At 39.6% G+C, this 15,135-nt stretch overlaps 1 protein-coding gene across 2 annotated transcripts in view; it reads right to left on the reverse strand.

The window, feature by feature from the left end:
* The window catches only part of clcn1a (chloride voltage-gated channel 1a), a 37,871-nt gene that overhangs the window by 4,385 nt on the left and 18,351 nt on the right, over positions 1-15,135 (reverse strand). For both annotated transcript variants that reach the window (XM_089122797.1, XM_089122796.1), the window contains 15 exons: positions 13,728-13,861; positions 13,480-13,557; positions 13,153-13,231; positions 9,636-9,761; positions 9,450-9,534; positions 9,010-9,111; positions 8,759-8,843; positions 5,519-5,674; positions 5,020-5,089; positions 4,572-4,682; positions 4,159-4,372; positions 1,174-1,307; positions 667-854; positions 438-519; positions 194-279 (listed from right to left, as the gene is read on the reverse strand). In XM_089122797.1, the coding sequence (XP_088978923.1) occupies positions 194-279; positions 438-519; positions 667-854; positions 1,174-1,307; positions 4,159-4,372; positions 4,572-4,682; positions 5,020-5,089; positions 5,519-5,674; positions 8,759-8,843; positions 9,010-9,111; positions 9,450-9,534; positions 9,636-9,761; positions 13,153-13,231; positions 13,480-13,557; positions 13,728-13,861 (1,730 nt within the window). The remainder of the gene's footprint in view (positions 1-193; positions 280-437; positions 520-666; positions 855-1,173; positions 1,308-4,158; positions 4,373-4,571; positions 4,683-5,019; positions 5,090-5,518; positions 5,675-8,758; positions 8,844-9,009; positions 9,112-9,449; positions 9,535-9,635; positions 9,762-13,152; positions 13,232-13,479; positions 13,558-13,727; positions 13,862-15,135) is intronic.

The following is a 15,135-nucleotide window of genomic DNA, read 5'->3' on the forward strand; positions in this document are numbered from 1 at the left end:
TAACCGCACATGTCCTTGAAAAACACTGATGAATATTAATGCAGACCATTAGCAATATATTTGCTCTGCCCATTTTATCGACCTTTCATTAAAATTTCATACATGCTGACAATAATTAATTTAGTGCATTCACTTGATGGAACACACACACATACAGGTTTTCACAAGGGACCTTTAAGCACAAACATTGTACCTGTGGCTGACCTTCTGTGTGTCTTTCTGAAGAGGATGAAAAGAAGTTACGTAAAATTCTCCCGAAAGACTGGGAAGGACCCTTATCTAGGCAAGATGAGGAGGAGAGAGAGAAGGAAAAAATGAAAAGTCGGAAGGCGGATCAGAGGATGAGTATCACTTATATCGCCTCAAGATGCTTGTTTATTAGAAGTGCTTGCCTGAGGTTTATAAAAGATTTAAAGAGGATTGGTTATGTTTCTCACCAGGAGACGTGTGATTGGTGGATGGTTCTGAAGGTTTGGGTGGAGGTAGAGGGCCGTTTCTTTCCTCTTGAACTGGTATCGTCTAAACATTCACACAGAACAGTAAGTACACATTGTCAGCTTGAAAAGGAATACAAAAGCAAAATTTTAGGGGGAAAAAACTTGCTTCTTATTATTATATTTTTATTATGGATGGAAGGATAGGTAGGATCCTCTCTTAAGCAGATACCTTATCGTCTTCATTCTCCTCTTCTTCCTCATCAACAAAGGCAAACGATTCCCAGCTGATTTTGGCACAAGGCACCTGACCTTGCGAGCTTTGTCCTTGCATTAGGATCCGCCTCTCTGCTGACACCCACCAATCACAGAGGGCGAGAAGCTCAGACCTCTCAATGCTGCCCAATAGAATCATAGATTCTGTTGAAGGTGAAGTGAGTTCAGAATCCAGTTACAAATGAGCATTAACATGATGTCAGACACTAGGGCTCTGTTCCAAACTGTCGAGATAGATCTTGTATAGGATGTGACTAATTTGAAATTCTACAAAGCAGCAACTTCATGTTGCTAGTAACAACATGAGGTTGAAAGTTTGCTAAACAGAGCTTTAGACACTTTGAGTTGAACAAAATAAAAATACACCGCTCACCAAGGTATGCTACATGCAGCTAGAAAAATGCCATAATGAGAGGTTCAATTAGAGACAGGTAATATGTTTTGACGGCCTGCGTGACATTACCTTTTGAGTCAACCAGCGGGAAGGTTTTTAGAGATGTCGATTCCAACAAATGCAGTACTTCTCTGTATGTAGACTGGGAACATAAAAACTTCACTTTCCTCACCATGATGTCCTCCACAAAGATATTATACTGGCTGCAGGGAAACAGAATGGTAAGACCACAGGGTGACATGGTTTAAAAAGTTTAATTTCTCTAGACCGGCGCGGCGGGTGCTCTGTTGGATCACAGGTCTATTCTGACAACAAGAAAAATTATGCTTAATCCAAACATTAAAATGCAATTAGCCATCCAAGAGTGTGTAGAAAGGATTGCAAAATAAATAGATCTATTATTTTTTAATCAACATAATACTTAAGTCCCAGAGTTTGTTCTATAATACAGTGGTACATTAAATTTCAGTTTGTTTATGCATACATAATTGTCAGTATTCTATGGATTGCACAATATATCTTTAACATAATAGGCAATATTAAAGATTTCATTTGGTATTAGTCAGTATTATGTGTGTGTGTGTGTATATGTATAGGCAGTTAAAGGTACAATATGCAGGTTTTTTGCAGTAAAATATCCAAAAACCACTAGGCCAATGTTATATATTTAGTTTTTTTGATTACTTAATGTTTCCAACTATTTGTAAATCATGAGAAAATTGCGATTTTAATCAAGGAAATGGGGCGTGTGAGCAGGGATGAGGAGTCGTCAGTCAACGGCGTCATATCCAAGTTAGCCCCGGTTTCCGCCAGGTTTGTGCTCACACTGCGATAGTAAGCCGTTATGCCTCTCAAGACGCTCACGCTGTTGTTGTTTTATTTAAACATTATGGACCATGGTAAGCAGACTTTGAACAAAAAGAGGACTAAAACGAAGATCAACATCTTTTGAGATGCCGAGAGCTCAACGTCCGCGGCTAACTTCGACTTGACAGACACGAGTGTTGCATGTACTAGACAGGTGAGCAAATGTACATAAAACTAATCAATGTTATTTAGTTCAACATGATGAAATGTTAGAATATGATCTGCATGTTATTCTAATGGTGCGTTCACACCGGACGTGAATAGCGCGTCAGGCGCGAATGATTTCAATGTTAAGTCAATGCAAAGACGCATTACGCGCATAAAAAATTCCTGCGGCGCGAATGAGGCGTGGAGCGCGGCTCGGAAGACGTGTCAAGTTCGTGCGAATTGAGCGTCTGGCGTGTTAAGCGCGTTACACGCAAATGATTTAGTTAGTCCCATTTGTGCATTCACGCGTTTGACGCGAATTCGCGTCTGCCGCCCGAGTTGAAAAATCTGAACTTTGCCATGAATTGGCGCCGCGTTAACCAATCAGGAGCCTAGCTGCTCGCTCACTTGGTGAAGTGTCTGAATGCTTCAATAATTTATTTTGTAATATGACTAAATGCCTGGTGTGGTTCTAATGCACAACAAAGGAAATATTTTATCACTTAAAACTTTATTTCAATATACGAGACATGTTCATTTTGTATTGAATGTTATTCATTCCATATCTAAATTATATGAAATAGTATTATGATGTAAAGACAATAAACATGTCTGACATAAGACATAAGTTCATGTCTGGACGTGAGAGAGAGAAAAAAAAAAGACAAGGACAAGTTAATCACTTTTGGAAGCTGGCTCTATTTATCATCAAAACAAAAATAAATGACAGCTAGATTAGGTGGATGAGGCCGAGGGTGATCCTCGCTCCGATGTGGGACAAGAGGTCATCAAACTGGGCGTGGGACAGGCGGAAGTACCGCTGACAGCGGCCGTCATCCAGCGCAGCTCCTGGAGTGAGCAAATGGTGAAACTAGCCAAACGGTTCACCTCAGAATGGTCCGGAAGACACAAATATATGGCGACAATGATCCCCATGCCGCTGTTCTGCTCTCCAGAGTAAATACAGAGCGGTGACTCTCTCAATAAATGCTCGGTCGACATAAAAACAATGGCCGCCAACGGATTTCGATTCAGACGCGCGTCACGCACGTAAATTTCGCTTCAAACTTTTGTTTTTATGCGCGTCAGTTTCACTCTTGACACGCAAATTAACACAAAGTGGTCAAGCGTCAAACTAGACGTGTCAGGCGCGAATTTGACGCGCTATTCGCGTCCGGTGTGAACACAGCATTATGTTGATCTAGCTCACTGCTAGTCTCACACAGCCAACAAATAACATAACTAACAACATTCAACACACTCAAATGCCGTTTAGTGTGATAGTGTAACGTTAACTGCGTTACCTCAAGTTTAATTCGTCTAATACACTGACCTGTGTGAGTATTAATGTAGTTCGGTAGAGTGAATTTTCCTTCATCCTTTATCTCCTTATTCTTTTATATCCACGGGACTCGCGTTGTGTGTGGCACTGGTATACGTCTAGCAATCGCGCCCTGCTTCATACCACAGTCATTTTAAAAACATCAATATATTCACTCATCCATAAAAGATCCATCAGCTTGACAACAAGATCCATTTTTACGCTTAATGCGGAATATACGTCATCAATATACACCTTTGTTATTGTAAGAGGTTACCAACCTCTGGTGGCGAAAAATTCCTGCATATTGTACCTTTAATAATAATTGTAAAAGTCTTATAGTCTTAATGTTAATATCACTGTGCACAAGTGTTGGGTCACAACATGCAATGTAAACTCTGGGTCCTAAAGGCAGAACCACTGCTCCAGCCCACAAAAAGGTATATTAAGACAGAGAGTGTGTCCTTGATAAAGAGGTATGAATAGGCCAAATCTAATGAGTGTTGAGCGGCTCAGTGTTAGCTGGAAGAGTGCCAAGGCTTCATGTTGCCGCCCCTCGTTGACAAGTGTATTTACTAATGGCTCCCGCTGGTAATGAATCACGAGGACTCTAAGGTGCTGTCAGCATGCGAGGGTGAGGGAACCTGGCTGCGCCGTGAGCCAAGCTGGTTTGTCGAATGCGTGGAGCCACAACGGTGACGTATGCAAAGTCTGCACACCTTATGTGGCCGAAGCCCAGTTCGGGGAGATAGGGCAGCTTCTTGACCTGGATGATGGAGTCGTACAGTGACGGTTGAAGACCTTGAGCAACCATGTTGGCCAGTATGACAGCGACCATCATGGGAAGGATGTGAGAGATCTGACCGGTCAGCTCGAAGCAGATCACTGCTGTGGAAACGGTGTGAGTGACGGCTCCCGTCAGCGCCGCCGCACCTTCACGGTAAGAGAAAAGAATAGACTGATAGAGTAACAGGATAGAAAGTTGGAGTGACAGGAGTGACAATGACAGACAGAGTATGGACACATCCAGTGGATAAGAGACTATGAGAAGATGAGACAGGAACAGGACTGAGATCATCAACACAGTATGAGCAAACATGGTGGATCGGAAGAGGAGGAAAGGATGACTGACCAATGACAGCGTACCCTCCAGGGATGATGCGGTACAGTATTCCATCAAACAGGATACCGTGAGGAAAGAGAGTTGCCATGATCTCACCCACTAAACGACCAAATGCAGCACCTGTAAGAGAAACGTCGGAGAAGATTTGAGCCCAGAGTATTATTAATCAAATAAAAAACAAAATGTGGTTGGCCGAATTCTTTGTGTAGTCTAAGTTAATTTACGTATTTACAGTGTGATCCACTACTAGTAAAAATGACTGTATTTCGTATGATTCTGAGTGAACCTATTTGTAAATGTACCCAAGTTAGCCAATCCATTTTTTTTCAGCAGCAGCTCCTTTGCCTGATGTCGTTAAAAAAAAACTTTAATGCAGTATGATAAAGTGATCCTTAAATAAATCATAACGAATCCATTAATGGCAGTCACCAATAAATGAATAGGACCTGAGACCTACCCAATACAAAGACAGGCATGAAAGCTCCAGACGGGATGGGCATCGTGGTGGAAACTGCAGACATCCAGAACTGTGAGATGAATAATAATGTTTTCACACAATTGCCTTAATTCTAAAATCTCTTTCAGCACAACCTGTACGAGCCTAACTCGGGAGACAAATTATTGCTTCAGCAGCTTCAAACATGACAGATGGAGGGAGATAATGACTGTCCTGAATAAAAGCAAGTTTTGTTGAAAATTTGATAACTAAAGCCAATGTCAGTGCATAGTACTTTTCTAGTGTTTTAAAATGAAAAACACTAAGTATACAGACAGTGCACGTACTGTTAAATAAAGTGAAACCATTACTTTAATTAAAGCTTGCTGTGGCACTCTATGCTAGACAAAGATACGTGAAAAAACCCAACTTAGTTAAATGACCTTAAAACAGTGAAGATATTATAAATAACAGATGATTTATGGAGGACAAAGTGAAGAAGAGATTGAAAAGTACCAACCTTCATGGTAAAGAAGAGAATGAGAATGACAAAGATGCTGACGTCAGGGTGAAACCACACAGCAGAGCGACCGAGACCAGGCGGAAGAGAGGAACCCCATATTTTAGTCCAGGTGAAGTTATCAAACAGAGAATTAATACACTCCCTGGGCATCAGCTGTGGAATAATACCAAATTTAAGCCACGTTTACAACCAAATCAAATAATATATTTCAAAAATCCAACCAAACTATTCCAAGACTGTCTGAAAGAAAGTCCATAAACATTAGCGCAGTGGTTCTCAACCTTTGTGACCCCCAAGGGCAAGGCCCACCATTCTCCACACAACAATATCTGCAATAATGGCAACATTTCGTTTTTAAAACTTTTAAAAAAAATATTGGTGGACATTCCTAATTTCCGTGGATTAAATTTCAAGATACCAGAAGTTTTAAGAGCTGAACGCTATTTAGGGTTCCCACTCAAGAATTTCCATTATATTCCCAATTGTTCACATTTATTGGCTAAGGATTAAAGATACATTTATAGGATACCTGATAATATATTTTAGAGCTTGGCATAATGTATACTCATTTTAAAAATGTCCATGTGAATCCTCCCTTTCAAGAGGATGCTGCATCATGCTGGAGTTCCCCCAAGAGCGTCTCTCAGCAGGGCTGGCGCCAGCTACCTTAAAAGTATATATGGCTTCTATTTCCATTAACCACAGCCTTGGTGTCTCGGTTCTTGAGCAGTGCCAGATGGTTGAGGCATATCTACCAGTTGCGAGTTCCCTCCTGGGACCAAACATTGCTCCAAGAGGCCTTAACGGAAATCCCACTTGAGATTTTAGAGTTGGTCTCAGAAAAAATGCTTACTCTCAAAGTGGCTCTGTTATTAGCATTAAAGGGATACTCCACTTTTTTTTGGAAATAGGCTCATTTTACAACTCCCCCAGAGTTAAGAAGTTGGGTTTTACCGTTTTCGAATGTATTCAGACGATTTTCTGATATTTAGAAGAATATCAGTAACCAGACAGTTTCTGGTCTCATTGACTTCCATAGTATATATTTTTTCCTACTATGGAAGTCAATGGGACCAGAAACTGTCTGGTTACTGATATTCTTCTAAATATCAGAAAACCGTCTGAATGGATTTGAAAAAGGTGAAACTCAACTGTTTAACTCTGGGGGAGTTTTAAAATGAGCCTATTTCCAAAAAAAGTGGAGTATCCCTTTAACATTACTCAAGAGAACAGGAGACCTTCAGGCTCTTTCAGTAGCCTCCTCCTGCTTAGACTTTGCTCCAGATGATGTAAGAACTACATTCCAAAAAGTACCTTCTGTGGTTCCTCAGCCGGTCCCTTTGCAGGCTTTCTTTCCTCCCCATATCCTGCATAGCAGGTGGAGCAAGAAAGCCTCCACCTGCTATGTCCAGTCCATGCTCTGTCTGAGGATCTATGTCTAATGCTCCGGCCAGTGGCGTAGATCCTCTCAGCTTCTGGTATGCTTTGGTGGTCGCAAAAGACGGAATGCAGTCACCAAGCAGGATATGTCGCATTGGATTTCAGATGCTATCACCTTCTCCCTATGAGGTGCACAAAATGGCTTTGCTTTGCCACTAGAAGTCTAGCATCTTCCAAAGCCCTTGCAAATGGTGCACCTTTATAGGATAATAATAATAATAATTCATTACATTTATATAGCGCCTTTCTAAACAATCAAAGGGCTTCACATTGAGGGGGAATCTCCTCAACCACCACCAATGTGCAGCATCCACCTGGATGATGCGACGGCACACCAGCTTACTGGTGGAGAAGAGACAGAGTGATGAAGCCAATTGGTATATATGGGGATGATTAGGAGGCCCTGATGGACAGAGGCCACTGGGCAAATTTGGCCAGGATGCCGGGGTTACACCCCTACTCTTTCGAAATTTCGGATTTTTTGTGACCACAGAAAGTCAGGACCTCGGTTTAACGTCTCATCTGAAGGACGGTGCTCTTTTGACAGTATAGTGTCTCCATAACTTTACTGGGGCGTTAGGACCATAGACTGTAAAAAAAGATGAACGACGCCCCTTCGCTCTTTTCCATCAGAGAGAACCGAAGCCGCCAGTGTCTCGATATGACGCTGACATCTTGGGACCTGAGTCTGCGCACTTGCGTGTTTCGGGACCAGTCATTCGCAGTCGTGAGCAGGAAGTAAAGCCGCGAAATCAAGGCCGCGCCCTCATTCGCGCTGAATCAAACGCAAGCACACGCCCCGCACTTTCATTAAGTGCCCTCTGTCTGCTTCGTTCTTCTCCAATAATGTCCGCTGGTTGCAGAACCACGTTAAAATAAGGTAAATACAACTACTAACCACATAATCAACATTATTAAAAAAAGTCCGCTGGTGCTTTCAGTGACTACCTCGCACAGAGAACCTGTCAATCAAAGCTGTCAATCATGATGTCACAGCACCGTTTTTTATCATCACATAACTAACTAAAAACAAACTTATTTTAAAAATGAACACTTGAAATTACATCAACGTGATAGAAACTACAGTAAATGACAGAAACTATCTTTGGAAAAAGGATATGTGAAGTGTAAATTAATTGTTTAGTTGGTCTCGCGTCCCATTGAATAACATCGGGAGGCGGGGGTTATGAGCTATACTAGGACCGGTCACAGGGGGGCGATCGAGACGTTTTGGCTTCACTTTTGAGGGCTTGTGCGGCACGCTTGGTTAGGACCCACACAGACCACAGGGTGAGCACCCCCTGCTGGCCTCACGAACACCTTTTCCAGCAGCAACCTGTTTTTTCTCAGAAGGTCTCCCATCCAGGTACTAACCAGGCTCAGACCTGCTTAGCTTTAGAGGGCAACCACTCTTGGGTCCAGGATGTTTGTGCTGCGGCAGGCTGATCCTTTCCGCACACATTCATCAGATTCTACAGTTTGCATATGGATATAACACCAGATCCCGAGCCCTTCAGGTTTGACCCAAGTCAAATCTGCGCTCAGCAAGCATCTGCGCCTATACACAGCCTTGTGGGCAGGCTCTGTTAACAGCTCATGTGGAAAAGGTTACAAATGTAACAGATGTTCTACAAAGACAAAAAATATTAAAGATTTAAAAAAAAAAAAAAAACTTGAGGCCCCCTTGGAAGTTTGCTGAGGCCCTCTGGTTGAGAACCACTGCATTATAGAATGATCCTAATTTTTTAGTTATACCAATGAACAAAATTGTACTGTTATTTGTTGACCAAATCTGACCTCTCCAGCCATGAACTGCCCAAAGCCTGGAGGAAATGTCAGTGTCGTAATCACTAATGTCACAACAGCAGGGAAAATCAGCCGGCTGAGAGAGAAAATATGACACATATTGCAAGTATTTTGTTTCTAGACTCATTTTAAAGACTGTGATTAAAGCAAAATATCTCTCAAGCGAGTACTACATACTCCTATAATAATGCTAAAGAAGTTCATACTAAAGCTAATATTGTCTGTTGTCATTTGGTGCTTACTGTTTTGTTAGGAATCGTGTGAGAATGTTAGGTCTTCTCATGAACAGGACAACTTGACGGTTCAGGTAAACAAAGAAAGCTCCCAGAAACCCACAAGAAATCCTGCGGGTAAAAAAAAAAAAGTAAGACAAAAACTATCACATCTTTTTAAGCTTTTCTAGTTTTATAATAAAACAAGATAATGAAATAGACAGATACATTGAAAGGATTGTGGAATTGTTTCTGATCAATGTAAAACACATTATGAGGTTTTAACAAATCATATATAATACCAACATCTGGTCACTTTGGTCAGCTGACAATAATACAGAAGGTAAAGTGCTGTGTGCTCAGTTCTACTAGTGTGTCAAGGGTTACAGTATGGCACACACACACACACACACACACTTCAGGATTGTGCCCTCACCACGAACGGCACGCTTTCGCCCCCGCACTCTCACCCAATAATGGCGAACGCCGGGAGCTCCTGCAGATCAAAAGGAAAATCCATGCGGAAGTTGGTGCGGAAGAGAGCAGTGATGGTGACTGAAACAATAACAAATGGAAGAGAAACGTCATCTCATTTGATATGTGATCATCTCAAGGCTGTTAAGACCTTCACTCAGGAATATTATTAAGTATCCCACCTGCATCCTTATTGAACACAGACAGCACTCTAAAAATAAAAGCACTGAATGTGGCAGCAAAGTAGCCCCTCCAGTAGTTTCTCACAGCAAAATATGTTGATGTAACTTCAATGCTAAACAAAACACCTGGATAAACAAAATACACAGGGTTTACTGTCAGCTACATCAGGGATTTTCAAACTTTCTGATGCCACAGATGATAAGAGGAACACTACGGTACCGTTCAAAAGTTTTATTTCCACCAAGGCTGCATGTATTTGATAAAAATACAGTAAAAAAGTTATTTTGTGAAATATTATAATGATTTAATATAACTGTTTTTAATTTTTTTTATAATAATAATATAATAATAATAATTTATTCCTGTGTGTCACGTGTAAGTTTGGTTTAATTCTAGTTCCTGTTTCCTTGTTTCCTGTTATTATTTTCCCGCAACTAGTTTCTATAGTTGTCAATCAGTTCCATACACCTGTTCTGTCTCTACCTCGATTACCCAGTTTGTATTTAAAGGCACACTATGCAAGAATATAACAGCTTCAAAGTAATTTAGGTGGTAAACAAACTCATAGTAGGGCGAATCAACAAAAAAAAGCAATGCAAGTTTGAGAGGAGCGCCCCTGACAAATCTCGCGAGAATCACGACATGCTTTAAGGCAGTCCCTCCAGGATTTCACGATTTTTTTGTGTGATTTTTGCGATCAAAATGACTGATTTTGTGGTGGTAATTTCCAAAAATTTGTGAAAAAATTTGCGATTTATATATAACATTTACCATAATAGTATTCAGTCCTTCCAGAAAAACGCTGAGTTTTTTTGTGATTGTTGCGGGCAAAAATTGATTGATTACGCGGTAAACTACTGGCAGCTGTGGTTGCCAGCATCATACCGTAAATTTATGCAATTTTATGCGATGAAATTGCAGGAATTTGCAAAAATTGCGGTTTGATGAAAAAGAGAAAAAAAGTGATTCCCCCAACATCCTGTTCTCACTAGGCTAATGTAAGAGTCATTTCTTATTACTTCCTTTGATAAACAAGCTTACTACATCATAGAAAGTGCTGGGAATATTTAATTTCTCATCTTGTTTTATTTCAGACTGTAACGAGTGTAAATAAGGTGTGGCCCCTTTAAGAGCTGCGCGCTCCCTGTTGAACTCTCTGCAGTGTTATATGTGCGCCTCGAACAACCCATGTGTGCGCGTAATTTCTGTTTGATGCTACTTCTTTTATCTTATGATGTTTATTAAGTAACGATGTGACGGTAGAACGAGTGACAGACAGTTATACGAGTTCGATTTGTGAGATGTCCATCGCCTCCGTGAGTCTGTCTGTCGTCGTGTAATTGCGTCACTTCATAACGTTCCCATGGAAACAGGGGGAAATGGCTGCTCTTGTGTGAAGCAAACGCAACATTTTTCAACTTTCTGCTAAGATACATGTGACTTTTTTTGCAACGAAAATGCGAGGATTATGAAATTATGCAAACCCCGCATATTTTGCACGGAAATCGGCAATTTATGCGCCGAAAGTGCGGCGTATTTGAAAAAATGCGGCCCCCGCATAAATATGCGGACTTTGGCTGATTTTGCATTGAATTCAGCGATCGCATAATCGCGTTTTTCTGGAGGGACTGTTAAGGCAACGACGTCAAACACATCAAGTGGTATTTACGACAGTATGATTAAATACAAGTACTCCACAATGACTCTAGGGGTCACTGTTTGACAAAAACGGAATTCCTGCATAGTGTGCCTTTAGGAGTTCTTTGTCCTGTATGGTCTGAGTTTAACATGGTTGTGTGTCTTATTTTCTTAGCGTGTTCTGATGTGATTTAATAAAGAGTTTATTTTTGGATTCTCTATCGTTTTGCGCTTCTGTGCAACTATACAGAGTGACACTGTAATGGCAAAGCATCATTACTCCAATCTTCAATGTCACATGGTCCTTAAAGGTATAGTTCACTTTAAAAAAAAAACTTTTGGTGATAATTTACTCACCCCCATGTCATCCAAGATGTCCATGTCTTTCTTTCTTCAGTCGAAAAGAAATTAAGGTTTTTGATGAAAACATTCCAGGATTTTCTCCATATAATGGACTTCAATGGGGACCAAACGGTTCAAGATCCAAATGAGAGTTTCATGCAAACTGTTCAAAGGGCTTTAAACGGCACCAGACGATGAATAAGGGTCTTATCTAGCGAAACGATCGCTCATTTAAAAAATAAATCCAAAAAAGTTTTAAAGCACAAATGCTTGCCTTGCTCTGTTCTGTGATGCGCGTTTGTGACTTTCCTGTTCGAACTCGTTCATCAAAATGAACAAATCTTTTTTTTGAGTCATGACTCGAAAGGTCCTAGATAACACCCTTATTCATCGCCTGGAATCATTCAAAGCCCTTTGAAGCTCCACTGAAACTCTCATTTGGATCTTGAACCGTTTGGTTCCCATTGAAGTCCAATATATGGAGAAAAATCCTGGAATGTTTTCATCAAAAACCTTAATTTCTTTTCAACCGAAAAAAGAAAGACATGGCCCTCTTGGATGACATGGGGGTGAGTAAATTATCAGCAAACGTTTTTTGAAAAGTGAACTACTCCTTTAAGAAATCATTCAAATATGCTGATTTGGTGCTTATGTAATATTTTTCAGGATTCTTTGATAAATAGAAAGTTCAAAAGAACAGCATTTATTTTAAATAGAAATATTTTGTAGTCAAGTCAAGTCACCTTCATTTATTGAGCTCTTTTAACATTATGGATTGTTTCAAAGCAGGTTTAAGTTATAACGGAAATTACAGTAACAGATTGTTTAGACAGCATTAGGATAAATTTATTGTCCAGCTAAAGTTAGTTTTGATTGATTCACTCCCGTTGCAAAGATCATTTGTTTTTAACTTGGGGGCGCTAACACGACACCGTTCTAACACAAAAACTCTTAACGCGCTCCGGCCACCCATCCACACAAAACAGTGCCTGGTGTCTCGAGAACGCTCTTTTTGACAATGATGACAAGTTTGACAATGACGTTTACACATTTTACTGGCAAACAAAAATAAATATCTAGTTCAGTCATTAAACTCTACATGGCACAAGCTGGTTGTTTACATGCAATGTACAATCATTCATTGTCCTCTGCTAATCCTGCAGCCAATGAAATTACTTGCTCAACAGGATCATTTTTTGCATTGTTTGCTGTACAAGTCCTGCAGCGTGCTATCAGAGTTCCTGTGAAACCCTCTACCTCCCCCTGCTCCACCTGCATAGATCTGCTATGATTTATGTATGTCTATTTATGCAGCAGCAGTGTAGTAGATCTAATCAGCCAAGATCAAACATCAAGACACCTATAAATATATATATATATACTGTATATATATATATATATATATATATATATATATATATACACACAATAAATATATATATATATATATATTCAATAACATGCTAAAACTATTTAGAAAATTGTCATAATTTATACTTATTAAGGTCATGAACTATAAAATGCCTTTTTCTTTACCTCCAAGAGGGGTTCCAAAACAGCATCCAACCCCTACGGCACAACCCACTGTGAGGATGTCTGTATAACAATATGGGCTCTACTGACACAGAGGCATACAAAACAAAGGGAAGCAGACACAGTTGAGGGGACAGGTGGGGGAAGGTGGTAATAATTCATGGTAATATAAACGCACTGGATGATAAATCAGCATTGTCAGCACTGTCCTCAAAAATAATGTGTAATAAAAAAACTCTGTCCAGCCACCTGATGATAAACGAGCATTCAGCATTTTATGAATGGAGATGCCAAATATGCATCACATGATCTCCATGCACTTCTGCTTACCTGATAGACTCCAGAGAAGAAAGACATTAACTTGCTGAGCACAGCTGCACAGATACTGGCGATGTGAACAAAAGGACCCTAATGCATAAAAATAGCACAATTTAAAGGTTAGAATGCTGAGGCCAGTCAAGTTGACACAACTGGCACTCAAGCCCACCAAATCACTCTGCATTTTGTAAATATGAAATGACAAATTGTAACCCCCGTGCATGTTACACGGGACTGTAAAATAAAAAATAAAATCGAACCTCTTTGCCAACTGGCAAACCACTGCCCAGGCCAGCAGTGAGTCCCACCACCTTCGCAATAAATGCCTTGAGTGTCAAATACTCCTTCAGCACAACACCTCGGAGTATGGTTTTCAGCTCTGGAATACCAGAGCCTGAGGGAAAAAAATAATAGTTAGTAGAGAACTGAAAACAAAACAATCAAATTATGAAATCATGCCTTTGATTTATATATAAAAAAATCAATGTGAAAGGTCTTTAAACAAATTTAAATATGATAATGAATATGGATCGTGTACACTACTGTATAAAGTATAAAAAACTTTCTATGTTTCTTTTATGGTTATGGATTGTGAATTATTTTATATATATACACAGTATATAGGTTAAATCTTTATTGAGGAAAAACATTCTATATTTGTTACATTTTAGCTCTTAATTTTTGTTAAATCCCTTTTTATTTATATGGTTAAGTACTAAGAATTCAGAATCTAATTTTGAAATTCTGGAAAACTGTAATAAGTGGAGAAATGAACAAATAAAGGGAATTGAAGGAACCGATTTTGATTAATTACTTTAAAGTTCATTAATTCAAAATGGACAATTCTTATTATTTTATGGAATATTACAGCATTTATTATAAATGATTTATCTATGCACATATTTTTTTTTTCATGTGCCCTTTTAATCTTTGTTCAAACTCTTCTTCTTTCAACAATATCTCTTCTCTGATGATGTTGAGGAACTTTTGGTGTGGGGGCGGGACAACCTGTCACTCACATGACCTTGACCAATAGCAAATCAATTCCTGATATACAAAATCAAGTCCTGCCGTATTTTTTTTTCTTCTTCGAGAAACAGTTTCACTAGGATATACATCATAATAAGAAAGACTAACACAATTTCTGTTTCATGCTGACTTTAACTTTTGGATAGACAAATGTTTTTTAAAGTTTCAGTTTTATAAGATCAGCCTTATAACCTGGTTGGGAAGATCTGGATGGTGTTTTTAAAGTGATTGCATTGTATAAACCAGGAGGTGGCATTGTTGAGTAGTAAACAGTGTAAAGCAGTAACAGTAGTAGAGTAAGAAAAGAAAAATATGTTGCTGGTAAGTTTGAGGGGCACAAAATACAGTAAGGGTGCTTCCAAAAGACGGACACAGAGTGTGTAGAAACCTTAATGAAAAACTGAGATTATATAAATTGGTAAAATACAAAATTATCAGTATGATCATAATTGAGTATGATTTTCCAACACAGCCATTGAGACGTGCCGTTTGCCACAAAAAGGCAGAAAATAACTAAACGATTCCCTGGTTTTAAGGACAAGACTATGTATTTTAGTCTCAACAGGTGAGGCAAAAACCATAATTTTTACCTCTGCTATAAAGCTAAAAGATCGGCAAATAATATACAGAGGATATAAA

Source organism: Pimephales promelas, chromosome 18 (genome assembly GCF_988280905.1).
Source record: "Pimephales promelas chromosome 18, fPimPro1.hap1.1, whole genome shotgun sequence".
NCBI lineage: Eukaryota > Metazoa > Chordata > Actinopteri > Cypriniformes > Leuciscidae > Pimephales > Pimephales promelas.